General features: G+C 47.5%; 1 protein-coding gene across 1 annotated transcript in view; it reads right to left on the bottom strand.

Moving 5' to 3' along the window:
* The window catches only part of twf (twinfilin actin binding protein), a 40,944-nt gene that overhangs the window by 9,764 nt on the left and 12,026 nt on the right, over window positions 1–19,154 (bottom strand). The window contains exon 6 of the mRNA XM_070541205.1: window positions 14,112–14,262. Coding sequence (XP_070397306.1) covers window positions 14,112–14,262 — 151 coding nt within the window. The remainder of the gene's footprint in view (window positions 1–14,111; window positions 14,263–19,154) is intronic.

Genomic DNA, 19,154 nt, shown 5'->3' with positions numbered 1-19,154 from the left:
GGCGCGTTCGCCAGCTCACTCTCGCAAGCTTTTGCTTGCACATACAGTGCACAGCAACAATGTTATTGCCCTTGAGCTTTATACAGAGCCTCACGGGAGAGAAGCGACCTGCAACAGAGGTGTTGGCCATGCCTGGCCAAGCACAAATACGTCTCTCTCCAGTCGGGCCGAAACAAAGTGCCGCAGATGGAAAAAGCAAAACTGTGTGGCCTACGCAGCGACGCCTGCATCGCCAACGTGCTCCCGCACACTAGCGCTCTTCCCATCCAAGATGGCACGGAGTTTGAATTATCGGTGGCGGTGCGGATTTCCGTGTGAATTAGCGGGATGTGTTACATATTGCTTTCAATACACCGCTGAATGGAGTGCAGCGGCTATTTCGAATTAACCGAAACTTCGAATTAACAAGTTGTGATTTAACAAGCTTTTACTGTAATTGAAAGCCCCAGAATAATCGGTGCGGGTTACATGTGAATTTTATCTTGAGGGGTGACTTCACGGCAATGCAAATTTCCCATCTACATCAGTGTGCGCTGCATTGCCATGAAGCCACACCACAAAGCACACCTTTGTACACCTTTATACACCTTTATGGTTACATTTATCGCATTTTCAGTACGGGTTACGTATGCAAAAATACAGTTTTACCGCACCTGCTATCAGGTTATCAGCAGGTAAAATGTGCACTGATACCTAAAATATGGATTGCCGGAGTCGTAGCACTGCTGCCTCCATATTGAAACAGTAACTAAGTCCGTCAGCTTCACATTTACGGCGACGGCTGACTTCAGGGCTATTCTGTGAAAGAATTTGACCTTACATTCAAATAAATACGACACATGTATTTTAATGTCTGTTCCTCGTGTGCAGAACTGTTATCCCTGGGAGAGATTGTACATTGAACAGTCAACCGAGCTGTGAGAATGCACTACGCCTAAAGTGACAATGGACATTAATGCCATTAACTCCTTCATTACTGCTATAAATGTGCTCATTTTCGGTGCTTCTTTAAGTTTTCACATTTTATTTCAAGACTAAATAGTTGCAACGTAGAGATGGCGCTTTCAACGGCGCGCCGCACGTTGCCTTAGCGAAAGTGCACGAATACGAAACCATTACCGCTTCTGCCCTGCTAGTGTGTAATCAGTTGTAGGAAATGCACCTGGGTGTTCACTAAAACACTGTGCTTTATTCATGCTGCAAAATGTGGACCAGAAGAGGGAAGACCTGTGCAGTAGTTGGCTGCAAGAACAGTGATTAGCATATAGAAGAGTGGAATGAATCTGTGTGGCTCAGTTCGCAGAACACTGCTACACAAAGACTCCCTGTGTTGCTGGCCTTTTGCGATGCTCAGATTTCCTTTAGGGGAAAAAGAATTCACTCGTTTGCCAACATTGTATCGCTAACCTCCAGAGAAAGGACTTCGAACCTTAATGTTGGAAGAGTGAGTACCACTTGTTTTACGGTGACAAAGGAGTAGCATCGTTTCCTGGAATAGTAAGCTACTTGCAAGCTAACGCTACACATCCACCCCAACACACGATCAAACTTACACCCACTCTACCGTCCACGTATCAAGAATAACTGAATGGAAACAATACACTGTAAGGAAGAAGAAGTGCGCCGTGCCGAGCTCCGCAGCCGGATCGCCAGCGCTACTGAAGTGGGGCTCGGGCTAGACGCTGTTCCTGGTTTGACTGGCTAAGCCTACGCTGCTGCGTCTTCTTGTCCGCGTCCTTCGTGTCATCCACAGCCGTGTTGGACTTCTTTGCCATAATTGGTGGAGGTTTGCTGGGTCTCCTGCATTCCTGGAATTGCGCAGCCGGACTCTCCCTGCCATCATGACCACCGAAAGCGCCACGAGCTTACCATCTGCTCCCCAGTCTAGCGTATGCCCCGGCACGTTCCGTCAGCGGGACCCTCCTATCTTTAGCGGCACTGACGACCACGGCGTTGATGACTGGCTCTCATCATACGAATGCGTCAGTCGGAACAACAAATGGGATGACATCACGAAATTGACCACCGTCCCTTTCTACCTCACCGGAATTGCCCACTTGTGGTTTCGGAACCACAAAAGCGGAGTCCCAAGCTGGATGGTGTTCAAGACAAAGTTGAGCGAGGTCTTTGGCCGCCCTGCTGTGCAAAAGTTTCGTGCCGAACAGCGTCTGCTGTCGCGCTCTCAGCGGCCTGGTGAGAACTTTACCAGTTACATCGAAGATGTCATCAATCTCTGTAAACGCGTCGATGCATCCATGACTGAGGGCAATGAAATTAAGCATATCATGAAGGGTATCGATGAGGACGCGTTTCAGATGCTCATTTCAAAGAGCCCCTCCACTGTTGCCCAAGTTATTGAACTGTGCCAAAGCTATGACGAGCTCCGCCGTCAACGCCTCCTCACCTGCCGTCCTGTTCCCCATCAGGAATCGTTGTCCGGCTTGATCTCTCCTTTTCCAGATGCCACCTTCCTCTCGAAAATCAAGGCTTTCGTCTAGGAAGAAGTTGCTCGCCAGCTCTCCCTAATCTCCAACCCACCGGAGTCAAGTTCGTCCCTTAGTCCGACCCTACGACAGGTTATAGAAGAACAAGTGTCCGAGGTCCTTCCTCTGGAACGGGCGCCTCAACTCACCGCCCCATTGACTTACGCCGACGCCGTCGCACGACCACCGACCTTCCGGGCTTCACCTCCGATGCCTAGCCCTGTTTTTACCCCCACGCCACCACGACCTCCAGCCCATCGAGTAATTAATCCCTGGTGCACACCGGACAATCGGCCCATCTGCTATTCGTGCGGTATTCCCGGACACGTCGCACGCCTGTGCCGCCGTCGTCCACTTCATCTACGCGACGACCCACGCACAGCCGCGTACAACCATCCGTTGTCTTACGCTCCAGACCGCGATTTACCCCTTCCCTGCCCAAGCCTTCACCCAGTTTCCGACCGCCGTTCTCCTTCTTCTCATCGTCGCTCACTCTCGCCGATGCGTCGACGTCCCTCTACCGCTGACACGGAAACCTAAGGGGTGCAGTTCCCGAGGCAAGAACTGCGTAATCATCACAACGCTCAAGCCCTCTTCGTTCGCTGCCCAACGTTATTCAACCTTGTTGAAGGAGTCTCTGTGCTTGCCCTCATTGACACAGGTGCCGCCATATCTGTAATTGCCGAAAAACTATGCCGCTCAATACGAAAAGTCACGACGCCTTTCTTCGGTCCTTTACTCCGCACGGCCACAGCACAGCACGTCCAGCCGGTGGCTGCGTGCACCGCCAGACTTGAAATTCAAGGAGTGCTCTACACAGTCGAGTTCATCGTTCTTCCCCACTGTTTCCACGATATTATTTTAGGTTGGGACTTTCTCTCCCGTCACCAAGCTGTTATTGATTGCTCCCGTGCAGAAGTCGCCTTCTCTTCGCTTGGCAATGCCATATCTGATGACGTTTCGCTTTCCTGCACCAAGTTGTCCCTCACTGACGACATCCATATACCTCCGCACGCATCTGTTCTGGCACCTGTATCCTTTTCCATTGCCTCCGACTCTACCGTACTCTTCACGCCTTCCACTGCTTTCGTCCACCGCCACCTCTCACCACTCCCAACTGCGTTGCTTAGCCTTCGAGCTGGTGCTACTCTCCTTCCTATACACAACCACTTCCCATTCCCGATTGCATTGCTTCATGGTGAATCTCTCGGCACTGTGGAGCCTTACGAAACCATTACCACGTCGAAACTTCCTGTTGGATCGTCAGAGGTCAACACCCTCTACTGTAGTCCTGTACCTGACACACCGCCTGAAGACGTTTTCAGCCACGTCATCGACAATGCCTTAAGCCCCACGCAACGCCATGACCTTCTCCGTCTCCTCAAGAAATTTCGCCCTGCTTTTGACAGCCATAGCACTTCTCTGGGCCGAACGACGACTGTATGTCACCGTATCGACACCGGTTCTCACTCACCGCTACGGCAGCGACCATACCACGTCTCATCGACAGAATGACGCGTCATTGATGAGCAAGTAGGTGACATGCTAAAGCGTGGTGTCATTGAACCGTCCGACAGCCCATGGGCATTGCCAGTTGTTAGAGTTAAAAAGAAGGATGGCTCGATCTGCTTTTGCGTGGATTACCGTCGCCTAAACAAAATAACCCGAAAGGATGTTTATCCATTGCCGCGGATCGACGACGCCCTCGACAGCTTACAAGGTGCAGAGTTCTTTTCCTCCCTCGATCTACGCTCTGGTTATTGGCAGGTGCCTATGGCTGCAGAAGATAAGCCTAAAACTGCTTTCATCACACCAGATGGCTTATACGAATTTCGTGTGATGCCATTCGGACTTTGCAACGCGCCCGCGACTTTTGAGCGGATGATGGACACTATTCTTTGAGGTCTCAAATGGAACACGTGTTTGTGTTATTTGGATGATGTAATAGTGTTCGCACCAGATTTTCCTATTCACCTTCATCGCTTGGAGCAGGTTTTACGCTGTCTCAGTGACGCTGGCCTGCAACTAAATCTGAAAAAATGTCACTTTGGGGCACGCAAGCTGACAATTCTCGAACATCTCGTGTCGAAGGACGGCGTTCTCCCTGATGCCGCTAAGCTTCGTGCTGTTAAAGAATTTCCGAAGCCAACGTCTCTAAAAGACTTGCACAGTTTCATTGGCCTCTGCTCGTACTTCCGCCGCTTTATTCGAAATTTCGCTTCGATTATGGCACCTCTGACAGAGCTTCTTCGGGGTGACCCCAATCTTTCCGCGTGGTCCCCGACTTGTGATGATGCCTTCGCGACGCTACGTCGCCTGCTCACAACACCACCGATACTGCGCCATTTCGATCGAACTGCTCCCACAGAAATCCATACGGATGCTAGCGGTGTTGGTTTTGGCGCTGTGCTCGCCCAGCGAAAGCCCGGCTGCCAAGAATATGTTGTTGCTTACGCAAGCCGCACTCTGACGAAAGCTGAAGCGAACTATTCCGTCACGGCAAAAGAATGTCTCGCGATCATCTGGGCTATCACAAAATTTCGCCCATACCTGTACGGCCGGTCTCTCGATGTTGTTACCGATCACCACGCACCTTGCTGGTTGTTGTCTCTCAAGGATCCCTGCGGCCGCCTTGCCCGGTGGGCAGTGAGGCTCCAAGAGTACGATATCCGGGTTGTCTACCGCTCAGGCAAGAAGCACACCGATGCCGATGCTCTTTCGCGCTCGCCTGTCCACGCCAGCATTGTCAGTGTGTCTGTCCTAGACGACCCACTTCTCCCATTCGCTTCTGTCGACATGGCTTTGGAGCAGCACAAGGACTCCTGGATTTCATCTTTGATAGATTACATCTCTAATTCACCTGCACGCCCACCATCCCAGCGTTACGCCGACAAGCTTCGCACTTCGTCATCCGCGACGGAATTGTCTATCGCTGTAACTACAGTTCCGACGGCCGCAAATGGCTGCTTGTAATACCTCGGCAGCTCCGCATTGATGTATGCGCCACTTTCCTCGCCGACCCTCAGTGCGCACACGCTGGTCTCTTGAGGACCTACACCAGACTACGTCATAGGTTTTATTGACGCGGTATGTACACATTTGTGCAAAAGTACATTCGCTCTTGCACAGAATGTCAACGCCGCAAGCCTGACCCTTGCCGCCATTCTGGACCAATGCAACCTTTGTCGTGCCCTTCGCGACCTTTTGACCGGGTTGGGATAGACCTATACGGACCTCTGCCATACACAGCTGCTGGTAATCGCAGGGTCATTGTAGCTATAGACCACGTCACGAGGTATGCAGAAACGGCCACTCTACCAGCCGCGACGGCTCGCAACGTTGCCTCCTTCTTTAACGCTTCGTTCTACGTCACGGCGCTCCCCACGAATTCCTGAGCGACCGAGGCTGCGTCTTTTTCGCCGATGTCATTCAAAAACTTCTCGCTGAATGTCGCGTTATTCATCGCTATACCACGGCATATCACCCAAAAACAAACGGATTGACAGAGCGCTTTAACCGATCTCTTGGCGACATGCTTTCAATGTATGTCGCCTCCAACGACACCAACTGGGATCTCGTCCTTCCCTATGTCACGTACGCCAACAATACGGCACCCCAGTCAACGACGGACTTTTCCCCCTTCTTTCTTGTGTATGGCCGCGAGCCAACATTTCCCATTGACACTATTCTTCCTTACCGTCCCGACGTATCAGAGGGTACACCGGCTTTGAAGACCTATGGGCCCCGGGTGCCAGACGACCTAGCTACGCCACTGCAAGCCACTCCTTCAAAGTGATTGCCGAATGAAAAATACAGAGCAGAAGACATTACAATACTAATTTAATTAAGAAGTATAACGTTTGGACAGCTTGCAATACATTTCTAGACTGCTTCTAGTACAAGCACCGTATACGCTGCTTGCACTATTTGGACAAGGCATAATGAGCCCAGAAAGCCTAGGAAGCCGTGGCCAAAGCTTTGTGTCGTCCACCGAGTCACAGTCTACGATATCTGCCAAAAACACAAGTTTGCCAAGCCACAGTCATGCACATCCATTGTGAACACAGAGACAACGAACACAGCTGAGCCAACCAATGGATGCGTTACCACATGATCAAACACGGCGGTGCTCATAGGGTGGCTGTGAACAGGATCTAAGTACAAAGAGTAAAAAAATCTGAAATGTACAAAATATGCACCTTCTTACTAAGTCAAATCACACAAAAAGCTATTATGGAGATTTGTTGGCATCACTACTAGTCAAAGTGATTCCTATGATATGCAGGAAAACAGTGGCCCATAAATTAGAAAATTGGTAAGTTCCTATCCTACAGACTACTTTTATCCCTTTTACTATATGTGTGCGAATGCCTAATAGTAGATTTCAAGTTGAATATCAAATCAAATCAAGAAAAAAAGCCAAATATTGAATCGAATATCAGAAAATTTTTCACACAATTTATTGCTGACAAATTTTGGTCAAGAAAATATGGTGCTGCAATGCTCAGGAGTCTCCTGAATGAAGTTGAATGAATGAATGAATGAAGCGAGTATCAGTACCTTAGGTACATAGAAATCAAGATATATATAGTATGATCCAGATCTACTCTTACTAAAGGGAATGTCAAGTTAGCATGCCAGCACTAATTACAGCTCAGTTCTAATATGCAAAAATCAGAAAATTATGTTTTCTTTTTTATCCACAGAATTTCTGTTCAACAGAATGAACTGTCAATTTTCTTTCTGTACCTAATGGATTAACGACGTTCTGTTGTACTGAATACCACCGAAGTTCTCCATTTAATAGAGGGCCTGTGTTTTGCGGCAATTGTGGTGAATCCTACTAAAATGTATAGGGGCCACTGTCCTGAGATATACAGTTCACCCCTGATACAATGAAATCGGTAAAATCAGCAATTCGCGTTGCAATATCGAAATATTGCTATACTGAAATTTGACCTTTTATACAAGTAAGCATATTTACTGATGAATATTTCTTACATGGAAGGAGTTGCAAAATTTTCCTAATTATCAAGCAATCGGAAAAAGAATTTGAATGAGGAAAAAGTGTTCTTTGATTTCTTTAACTGAGAGTCGGCAACAAAAGTCACGGTTTCGTACTGTGTCAATTATATCTAGATGTCAATGATATCTATCATTGATATCGATGATAGCCGTACAAAGTGAAGCCAGCCACGCTTTCACATCTACTCTGCCTCCATGGCTGATTGTGTAACCCTCATCGGGACGACGCGATCATGAAAAGTGAAGGCAGTGGTGAGCAAATGCTTCGTCTGCCTCTCTTCAACACGTCTCCGGAAATTGATATCATGCAACCTACCACACCGAACGGGTAGGAAGACAGTGCACATAATGCCAGGCTATCTCGGCACTTCCACTTTTTGCACACATGGCAGATCACCTCTAAAACAGGGCACGGTGGTTGTGTGTATGCTAATACGTGCTCCCCCCCACCACTGCCTCTCCATCCCCCTACCTCCCCCCTCGCACGTGCTTTATCGTGTTACCACAAGCTCGCTCCCCTCTTCCGTTTCCTCTTGCTCGCGTGAATAGACGGCACTCATCAAACCACCATCCTTATCAGCTTATCCTTGCATGCTTTAACTTGAACCCAAAACATACAGCGCATGGGACGCAATAGGATCTTATCGCACTTGGACTTTATGTCACACATAACACTGCTCCACTTTGGAGGTCACTCTTGGTTGCGTGGCGAGTGATTTGAGAGGTGCGTTCACAAGCGGCCACATGTAATTCAGCCATTTTGACCATCTGCGCTTGCAAAAGCTTCCATTTATTGTATTGGTATTCCTTCGCAATGGCAGTGAAATTTCTTTACATTGAAATCGTGTATAGATGCACTTCATTATATTGAGGTTCTAAATAATATGTGGTGTTCTATTGAAAAGAAGTTATGAAAAGTTAAGTACATTGCTACATAGAAAATTTCATTATACTGAAGTTACTTATATAGAGCAGCGGTTCTCAAATGGGGGTCCGCATAACCCAAGCCCGCAAAACAACAAAAAAAATAAATAAGAAGAAAGCAAGAAAATTTTATTATTTGAATTCGATTCGAAAAAGATATTAAAAAATCTGTACGGTAGCAAACACGGTTCTTAGCATTTGGTTCTATCTAATCTTTTAGAGCCACAGGATAAGAGTTCTGGTGAATTGGTCTGACCATGTCTTCAGTGATTATTCGGTGCTTGGTTAAGTGTGTGCGACACACTCCTGATGTCGACGCAAAGCAGCCCTGGAACTCGGCTAGTAATGCGAGAAGTTTTTGTCGTTCTTCTTGCAGCAAGGTAGTGCCGACGCCAAGAACAGAAGCCAGATCCTTTGCAGATGCTTCATGAAGCACTGAAAAGTAGCCCTGAACACCTGCAACATCGTCGAAATAGGCCACTGCCGTGTCTATTGGAAAGTGGTGATGCTCCATGCTGAAATTTGTCAGCAACAAATCCGCATGCCCATTAACGACGTTGACAATACCTCGTGCAACTGAAATATCGTGAGTAAATAACAGCGGGGTTATTTGGTCTGCAACTCCTTCCCCGTCGAATGGCACACCACATGCCACAGAAAGAAGAGTGCACGACAGAGGTGGGATGACAACGTCGTCATCACTGAAGTGCAATGAGTTGTGTGATGGTTCTAAGTAATCAACTGGATCAGGGCTACGGTAAAATGTTACCAAATGGTCTGGGATGCTGATGACCGCACGACACTCCTTCAAAAAGTCCATCCTGATAATCAAGTCTTCACAGCACGTGGCAAGAATGATGAAAGTGGCGATGAAAGATGCATCTCCTATGTTGATTCTTTCTGTACATTGTCTGGCAGGTATCAGTAACTGGCCGCCTGCTGTCCTTATACGGGACCCTGCCCACGATGTCTGTGAGGTCTACTATGGAGAAGTTGGCACCAGCGTCGACAAAAGATGTCACTTGCTGCCCGTCAACAAAAACAATGAGGTCTGCGCTTACAACTTTGTCACTGTTATGGCTCGTCTGTTTCATAGCGTCCTGCAACTGAGGCTTTTTATCGTCTTGACGGCTTGCAACCTTACCCCCAGAGGTCACCACCTTTATTTTCCCCGGCATGGGATAGGCCCCTGAGGTCAGCGAAAGTCCGGTGTATTGGTGCAGACGAATGTGTAGGAGATGGAGAGCGCAACTCGTGGCCCATGTCGGCCTGGTGATTTGGCAACGACTCCTCGTCATTGGCTCGGCATTCGTCAAAATGACAGCTGGTGCCTGGAGGCCCTTGAAAAGAAGCTTGGCGGTGTTGCAAGTACTCATCATTAGCACACCGACTGTCAAACCATGGGCAGAGAGGGCGAAACAGTATGTCGTGATGCCAGCAATGATGGGAAATGTGGCTGACCCCACCGTAGTTGAAACAGAGTGGGCGCCGATCTGCAGTCTGCCATACATTCATATTTCGAAACTGCGGATGTCTAGGAGGCTCTTCCTGGGATGACCAAGGTATGGCAGTCAATGGCTGCGGTACGGCAGTATCGACATAACAGGTGGTGAACATCAGACCGCGGCAGCGTAGCTCATGGAATGAAGCTCGGAGACAAGAATGCTTGCCTAATTTCGTCACATATGACTTTGGCGACAGAGACCACTGGCGGTTCCACTGTCACAGTCGCAAGCTTCTGAATTTCTTCATGAACAATCTCCCTAATCAGATCGCGCAGAGAGTGCTGAGTGTCAACAGCTATGGTGGCGGTGTTGACCTTGTTGCAGCTGGACAAGCGATCATACTGCATATATAGTTGATGAGGTGCTCGCTCAATAGTAGTAGCTTCCTTGATAAAATCAGACACCATACTTGGTGGATTGCACACCAGTCTGACGAACAACTGCTCTTTAACGCCGCGCATGAGGTAGCATAACTTATCATCTGTCATGCTTGGGTCGGCTTTACGACACAGACAGGTCATGCCTTCAGAGATCATTGCGATGGTTTTATTGGGTTTCTGAGCCCGTAGCTGAATTAGTCGCTGGACATGGTCCCATCGGTCGACACTCGCAAAGGCATCAAGGAGCAGCTGGCAGAAGTCACTCCAGGTAGGTAGACTGCCTTCTTGGCAAGATATACATTGGTGAGCTTTTGTTTAAAACTCCACTCATTGATCTTGGCAACGCACTCAAACTGGTGAAGTCAGTCTTCAACGTCTTGAAAGGCGCCACTGTAAAAGCGATCCGGAATCCATGGTTGAAGAAGGGTTAGCTGTGGCGGGCTGGACAAACGCACGCTTTCAAGATCCTGCGGCAAGCTGGCGTAAGCCATGGATGGCAATGGGTAGCATCTGGATGAAAGTTCCTGCAACGGGGTGAGCTCCAGAGCAAGGCCTTTCAAACGACGACTGAAACGATGCACGATTCACAGGCGTTGCAATGGGCTACAGAGTGTCTGGCCTGGATGAACAGCTCCCAGGATGGGTACGGAGCATCAAGTTGTCGTACCCCGCACCTCTACCAGTGTCGCATTGCAATGACGATAGGAGACAAGGACACATATAACAAAAACAGCTTGTTTTAGTAGTTGAGCCTAGAGAGGATTTCATCTTCTAATCTCCGCTAAGCCCATGCACAACATGAAGCCCACTAAAGCTCCCATCATTATTTTTGTCGTCAACATAGAAGAGACATGGCAATATTGTTGCGGTATGGTACTTAATTTTGTGATAATTTCGCACTGCTGGCGAAATTGCGCTTGTAAAGCACACTTAGCCACTAAACGTCTGAACTGTGCGGGAAAGCCAGCCTCTCAATAGGCTACCCAAGCACCGCGAGCGGCGCCACTGCTCCTGACGGGTAGCGCCATCTGTGGCAGAAAAAGTCGAAACTGGGAATATCCGCTGCGCATTTCTGCTGCGCCGCGCTGCAGCCGCTCGCTTTTTGTGCACGTGCAGGGCCCTCTCCTCGCTTTGCACGTGCGGCGCGTCACAATGTATCGCCTTCAGTGCGGCTTCAAAAAGATCGGCCAGCTATTTTAGGAAAGCCAACTTGTTAAAAGGAGAAAAGCTCGTCAGTCACGTAAACTCTGTGGAGCAGACAATCAACGGCAACGATGCACAGCTCAATGCAAAATGTATTTCCCAAGTGAGCGACAACATCGTGTACGACGTGTACCTCGAGGTGCGGGTCATTCTGTCATATGTTAAAAATACTGATTGTCTATACACACTGCGAAATGAAGCCGCGCACTCTCGATGTTTTTCGTTGTCGAATATGAAGCGTATGCTTTAGTTGTTTTGATATGGCAGCCTTACAGTTGTTGTCGTCTACTGTCGGGGTCGCACGTTTGCGGCGTGCGAAAAAAAAATAATTGTACGGCCATGGCATCCCACTGAAAAGCCTGGGAAGATACAACACTTGTGCTTCGCCCGTTGGAGGATCACCCACTGACTTGGTGGCGAGGCAGCTGAAATTTAAGCACTGCGAAGCTAGTGGAACTACTCACCTCGTTGATTTCGGCGGTCGCGTCGTGCCTGCACTCGAGTTTTGTGAAAGTATCGGCTTTACAGGCGCATAAAACGTGCTGCGCGAACGCAGTTCAGTGTGAGTGATGCCGAATTAAAGGCGCGATATGGTATCGTGCGCGTGATGCGCTCGCGTAATTAGCGCGCTAGTGGACGCACACTCGAAACACTGTGCTGAATGTTTATATTAGTAAACGTAAGCACATTATGATGCGTTTATTTTCGCTTTATAGGGCAGCCTGGAGTATTGTGGCAGAGGTGCAAACTTGGAGTTAGCTTTATAAATGTGCACCATGCCATGTTGCTGAATATTTGTAGAGGCAAGTTTGCAAGGCAGCTGCATTTGATAAGTAGTGGCAAATGGCTTCACTGTCTCACCCTTATTTTCATTCTTTCATAGCTGCAGTGGTCGTGCCATGAAAAGAGGAATTCTTGCTTTCGAGAAGGAGATGCACCTGCAAAGCTGGCATTACGGCTCAGTGCAAGCACGCAGCTGCGGTGTGCATTTACGTCAACAATAAAGAAGTAAATTCATGCATCAGCCAGCCACAGAAATCGGGCAAGCCAAGCGGAAAGCCAAAGAGACGCCTAGAACAAGATGTCTCGGACCTTTTCCCAAATGAGTTAGAAAAACATTCATGCTGTAGAATGCACTGCTTCAGTGAAGTAACTGTGCCAGTACTGAAAGTACGAGAATTAGGGGCTCGTTACGACACACCAGCCCACGACACAACAGTACTTCGGACCGTGCTTTCGCTTCGGCGGGGCCGCTTTTGCCATTGTGGAAACTCAACTTCGCGCAAGAAGCCTTCTGACAACGCTCCCAGCTGGCGGCGCGACGCCACAGCGCCACGGCTCGACTGAATAGCGCGGGCGCGCACGTGCAATGGCCGCCTGCAAACTGGTTGCGCCTGGCGGCGCAGGCGCCGTCTATCCCCAGTTTTGCACTGCTCGCTCGCTGGGGCAGCAGTGCGCGCTGTCGTCGCGCGCCCAAACTTGAGCTTGGGTTCCCTATAGCAAGGGGCACGGCTTTGCGGACAGCGAGTGAGCTTTTTTTTTTTTTTCTTTTTGTCCGCACCATCCCCACGTGCAACTTTATTGCTTGAAAGCAAATGCGATATGTGACAACTGGCACAAGGTCACATGTGGTATATTAAGGCATTGGTTGGCAAGTGGACAGCTAGTGGGAATTACTCAATTTTCCAAGTTAGTTAACACGAGCCAAATGCACAATGTTTTAGTATAACAACCTACCAGTCTAGCTTTGTAACATTGACAATGTAATTGCTCAAATCAACCCAACTTGCTAATAAATGCATGTGCATATCATTACTCGATATTCAATATTTGAGGCTTAAATATTCATATTCAAGAATTTTGATATTAGCAAACCCCTAGAAATTGGGTGTTTTTTGTAGGCCGGTTTAGCCATGACTCATTGCCAGTTCCGGTACCTGCTCCCGGAACTGCGGCAACAATCCGCACAAGATAATAAAAAAATAAAACACGTCGCAATGTTCATTGCCAATTTCCTTAATCGAAAAGAAAAAAAAAATGTCTCCCCCATCCGCCCCATCCCTGCTAGGGATCCCCCATCACTTCCACCGGCCCACAAGGGGTCCCCGACACATCCATGGCCAAGAACCACTGATTCAGGTTAGGTTTCACTGTAGTATGTGTTCCTTAATTATACAAGCGGAAACCCGTCGTCTCCTGTCACAGTACGAGCACCGAGATGCCAAATAAATGTACTAGCAGGCGTTACGAGCTATTTTTGACATGTCCGTCGCAATTTGATACTTTGGGCGCAGTAAAACTGCGTGCATTCATTTTTTTAGATGTTTTTGCGGTTCCTGGGGGTCCGAAAAATAGGCCACTGACAGTATATCTGACATTTCTATAGAGAGTGCATACACAACATTTTGTAAACATGACAAAACTCACTGAAGAACCCGAAGTTCTTAGTACATTCTGCAGCTGTACACTTTTCACGATTCTGAAGGTACAAGGAAATGTGGAAAAGGTCAGTCTCCAATGGACAGAACTCTTTGCACCCAGAAGGGTAAGGTAGGACAATGCGGCATTGTGCAAATGGCATTAGTCCTTACCAATGCTCTTGAATTTCTCCCCCTGATGCTTGTGGGGGAAGAGGAACAGGTGGTAGCGAGGATGGTCTCGAGGAACGCGCTGTGCCAACCTGTCGACCGTAATATTGTCGCGCAACTCCAGGTTGATTTCTTCTTTGGCTGGATCTATGCTCTGTAAAGAACACAAGCAGCAGTTTAGCCCTTATTCATTTACAATATCTGCACCACCACTAAGGTGTTACAGCAGAAGGGTCGATAGAAACTACACAAGTGAGAAACACCGACATGAATAAAAGGAGGTAACAAATACAAGTCGCTGTGATAAATGTGAAAGGCACACATTAAACAGACCAAGAAGGAACTGCACCTCGAATACATAACCAATAAGTCAGTGTGACAGTGTGTTCCAGATGTGCAGTAGACATGCAGAGCTGCACTACAAAGGTGCTTAAGTTTTCTTGGAAACCAGTCTCGTCCAAACGCAACAGTTGACTGCCACAGCACATCTTGCATATAATTACTAAGGGCGGGCGAATACTGAATATTATATTTCGAATCGAACATCCGATTGAACCAAGAAAAAAAGATATCCAATTATTGAATCAAATATCAGACATCCCAAAATTTTTCACAAAATATAATTTGATGTTTACAAATTCTGGGCAAGAAAAAAAGTTCTGCACATACTTGGGAGTCTCCTAGCAGTGCATAACAAGAATGTAGCAAGCTATCAATAACTTAAGTATATAGCAATTAGTATACGAATTCGACTGATACAAATTTCATTGTGGTATGAATATTCAAGATTTCCTGACCAAAGCGCATTGTACATAATGTAAAAAAATTTGGATGATCTGCACACATTTATCACTCCGCTGCGGGTGATACGAACATGCGTGCAGCGAGCAACCGACGGCAGTGTGGGCAGGAGGCCAGATGTGTCGAGATGTTCGTTGCGGCCGTGGATGCGCGCCGGCTCAAAAGCAATCAGTCCTTCCCCGCCAACGCTATTCCTCCTCCTGGCATGTTCACGCTAGCGGCGAGCGAGGTGCTGCTCCGAGTGAACAGAACATTGCAACCCCTCTACACCTGTTCATTTCCCTTAGCCCTCCCATCATTTATTTCCCTCTACCTACCTTCTTGCTATCCCTTTCCTTTCTGCTGGCTGCAGCTTCCTTTTCTGTATTTTTTTAGTAAACCGCAGCCGTGGCAGCAATCAAGCATTCCCCCTCGCTGCTGACGTTCAGTACTCATGCCATTTCGCCTGCACAGGCGCGTGTCTGTTCACAAGCATCAATCCTCAAGAGCCATGTCAGCTCCCAAAGGTACAACGTCGCGGAAGTGGAAAGCACTCTCCTTTAAATAAAAATTTGAAATTTTGAAGAAAGTGGATGAGGAACCGAAGAAAAAGCACGCAGACCTCGCCAAGGAGTTAGGCCTAGCACCATATATTCTATCAACCCTTTGTTAGTGAGCATGACCAAAGCATGCTCAATGTGCAGCGCTTTGGCGTCAACAAAAAGGGAGCTAAAACTTCTCATCCCGTCAAGTTAGAAGTTCTTCTGACGTGGTTTAAAGAAGTGACAGCATCTAGCGTCAGTGCTGACGGTAAAGTCCCATGTGAAAAAGCCACGAATGCAGCACTTTCGCTTGGCATAGAATATTTTCAGGCCCCCGGAGGATGGATGCACATGTTTAAAGCCAGGCATGGCCTTGCCTACAAGACTGTCTACAGCGAATCTAAGAAGGTCGATGCCTCTGCTGTTGAGGATTGGATGGAAGCAACACTGCCAGCGTTAACTGAGGGCTACGAAGCTCGAGACATTTTCAACGTGGACGAGGCTGGACTTTTTTACAACCTGCAGCCCAAGAAGAGTCTGTGTTTTAAAGGTCAAGCCTGCCAGGGTGGGCAGAAGAGCAAGCAACGCACGACGGTGCTGTTATGCTGTAATGCCTACGGTCCAGAGAGGCTGCAGCTGACAGCCATAGGCAAATCACAGAAGCCGCGATGCTTCGAGGTAGCTGGGCGGTTACCTTGCATCTATAAAGATAATTAAAAGGTGTGGATGATGTCGTCATTGTTTTTGGAGTTTGCTACCTACCTGGATAGGAAGGTGTCTAGTCAAAACAAGGAAATTGTTTTGATTTTAGATCAATGCCCAGCACACCCAAAAGAGATGACGCTGCAGAGCATGAAAGTTGAATTTTTACCAGCAAATTCCACCAGTCACTTGCAGCTGCTCGATGGTGGCATTACCAATAATGTCAAGCATCATTACGATAGCTTGTTGGTGCGACGTCTCCTGACAAAAATTGACTGCAAGAATGCAAACTTGCAGATCAATCTTCTGGATGCCCTACAGTTTGTTGCAATGGCTTGGCATTGTGTGTCGCCTATGGCAATTGCAAACTGCTTCAGCAAGTACGGCATATTCAAACCCAGTGTGGCCACCTGTTCACAAGAGCCAGATTCGGTCCAGATTGAAAATTGGGACCTTCTTGGCGTGTACTGTTCTGCCAAAAACTCTGTGACCGCAGATGGTGACCTCGCAACTGGCGGTCTGCGAAGTGTTGTAGACATTGTGAATGACGTGAACACATCGCATGTTGAAATCCCGAGCAACGGTGACCAAGATAACTACAACAGCTGTGATGATCAGCTGCCGACGGCAGCAGAAACAATGCATGCACTTTACATACTGTGGCGTGCGGTTGCATCAGAGACTGTGCAAAAACACATTCTTTGCTGGCTGACTTAGATGAAAAGAAGAAAAAGAAGACGCAGCCAGACATCCGGCACTTCTTTCCACAGAAATAAATCCCCTGTACATGGACCTCTGGTCTAAACCTTATTTTTTCTTATTTTTTGGCGATACAAATTTTCAGGTGACCCAAATATTTTCGCCGCCCCTTGAGATTCATATCACCGAGATTCTACTGCATACACTACTACTCTTAATAAAGGGAACACTAAATTAGTATGCCAGTAATGACTACAGCTCAGTTCTAGTATATGAAGATCTAGAAAATATTTTTATCAACAGAATTTCGACTGAACAGAATCAAACGCATTTGTTCTGAAACTAATGAATTAGCGATGTTCTGTTGTAATGAATACCAAGGCGGTTCTCAGTTTATTAGTGGACCTGTGTTTTGTAGGAATATTATTTACTGGATATGAAATTTTGCTTTGTAGTTTTTCTCCCAAATGCAGAAGGGGTGTCGCAACTTTAGGTCAGTTGGGGTATCATAAAGCCAATCTGCACGACAGACGAAATGGCTAAGAATCATGCGACTCAATCACTGTTCCACACGTAACTGGCCCTGTGTGCACAGTTTCGTTGTCAGGTTCAACGAGCGATTTTCCACCAGTCAAAGGTTCGGAAATCTGGAAAAATTCTGAAATCTGCAAATTCACATGAAATGCGCTCTGCTATTGTTGCCATTCGCTCTGTCTGCGTCCCATTATGATTTTGACCGGTCCTGTTGATCTAGACGAACAGTGTGCGAACAGAGCCTCAATCGCAAATACCATGCAGGAAAATTACATAAATACAAAATAAAAGATAGCATGTGTATACCGGCAACTACAAATTTGGAACTGTTTATGTGTGCCACCACCAATAAAGACTGAAATAAGAAAGGCAGTGTCACAGTAAGCATTATCTAAAGCACGCACAGGAAGTTGCTGGTGAACAGTTTACTGCATGACAACCAGCATTGTTTCTACGAACCACAGCACCTGCCACCCTGTGGTGACACCCACCCTGTGAGCGTTCTGCGTGGTGCAGCACCTGCTGAAGGGCAAGCCATCCTTTTTTCGGGACGCTCGTTGTGGGCGTGTGTGTTTGGCGGCAGACGACAGCCTCACTCCATGCCAGCACCCATACATTGAGGAATCTCGACACCTGTAGCCTTCCACAGCTGCGTGTGTGCTACGTTGGCACAGCATATATGTTGCTGCACCACTGCAGGGACTGGCTGCTGCTTGTGTTTCAATAAGCGACACACACCTGGGCCGGCCCAGCTAGAACTGTGTGTGGGCTATCACGCGATAAAAGTGTGCAGTACACATTCAAAAATATTATGCATCACACCACAAGTACTGCCAAATGGATGCTTATGGCAGCAGGATTGGTGGCAAGAGGTCACAGAGGCACGCCTACAAAGCCTTGATAGCTCGGTCTGTGTTCCCAGCTGTAGCCAGCGGCAGCTGTGCCTCGGCAGATTTGTGATGCTTATCCACATAGGCATCGCCGTGATCACGCCATAGCCGGAAGCAAAGGTGCATTACTTCTTGGGAGTCCTTGGAAAGGCTGAAAATCATTAGCGTTGCAGCATCAACTACACTGCAGAATGAGGCGGCGCAGTTACGTTCTACCCGACAAAAAAAACTAAACAATTGTATGCACAACCGGTAGCAGTACTACAAGCCACTACTGCTTGAGTGGGCAGAAATGGCATTTGAGCACTTCTTGTACTCTGTTAGCATTATATGAGTAAGCATTACATGAGTGCATAATAACGGCTCTAATGTTTCGGCAGTAGATTTCGTTGATGCGAGATTGCAGTTTAATGACGCGCTGTTGTCAAGAGATACAAAAATGCATTTAATCCCATAAGCACTCGGTGGGCGTACGGAAATATTTCATTGCGGTGACAATTTCGTTGTCTCAGGATTTTATTATCCGAGGATTTGACTGTATACACAGAATGGGTTATTTACCTTTACACATAGCACACCAGCAGCAACAAGCCATGAACAGTCTAGGCCGACGAGCAACACTGTTTTTATATCGCAGTGACCTTTTCTATGATTCTGTTATGTACTGCTTATTTCGTCGGCTTGAGAAACTTGTCTGAATAAACTTGCTCGATCTGAGTACATTCAGATTCACCATCAGAACAGATTATTAAAAATATTATAAGGCTATTCTTGCAGTATACAGTGACTTGCGATACCACAAAAGGGCAGCTCAGGCTCCACCACAATTTCTATTTTTCATCACCTTAAAGCTAGCTCTCTCAAGAAGAGAAATCATTTTTCTTTAAATTTGATTCAGT

This window comes from Dermacentor albipictus, chromosome 6 (genome assembly GCF_038994185.2).
Source record: "Dermacentor albipictus isolate Rhodes 1998 colony chromosome 6, USDA_Dalb.pri_finalv2, whole genome shotgun sequence".
NCBI classification, from domain to species: domain Eukaryota; kingdom Metazoa; phylum Arthropoda; class Arachnida; order Ixodida; family Ixodidae; genus Dermacentor; species Dermacentor albipictus.
This window is presented reverse-complemented; position numbering and strand designations above follow the sequence as displayed.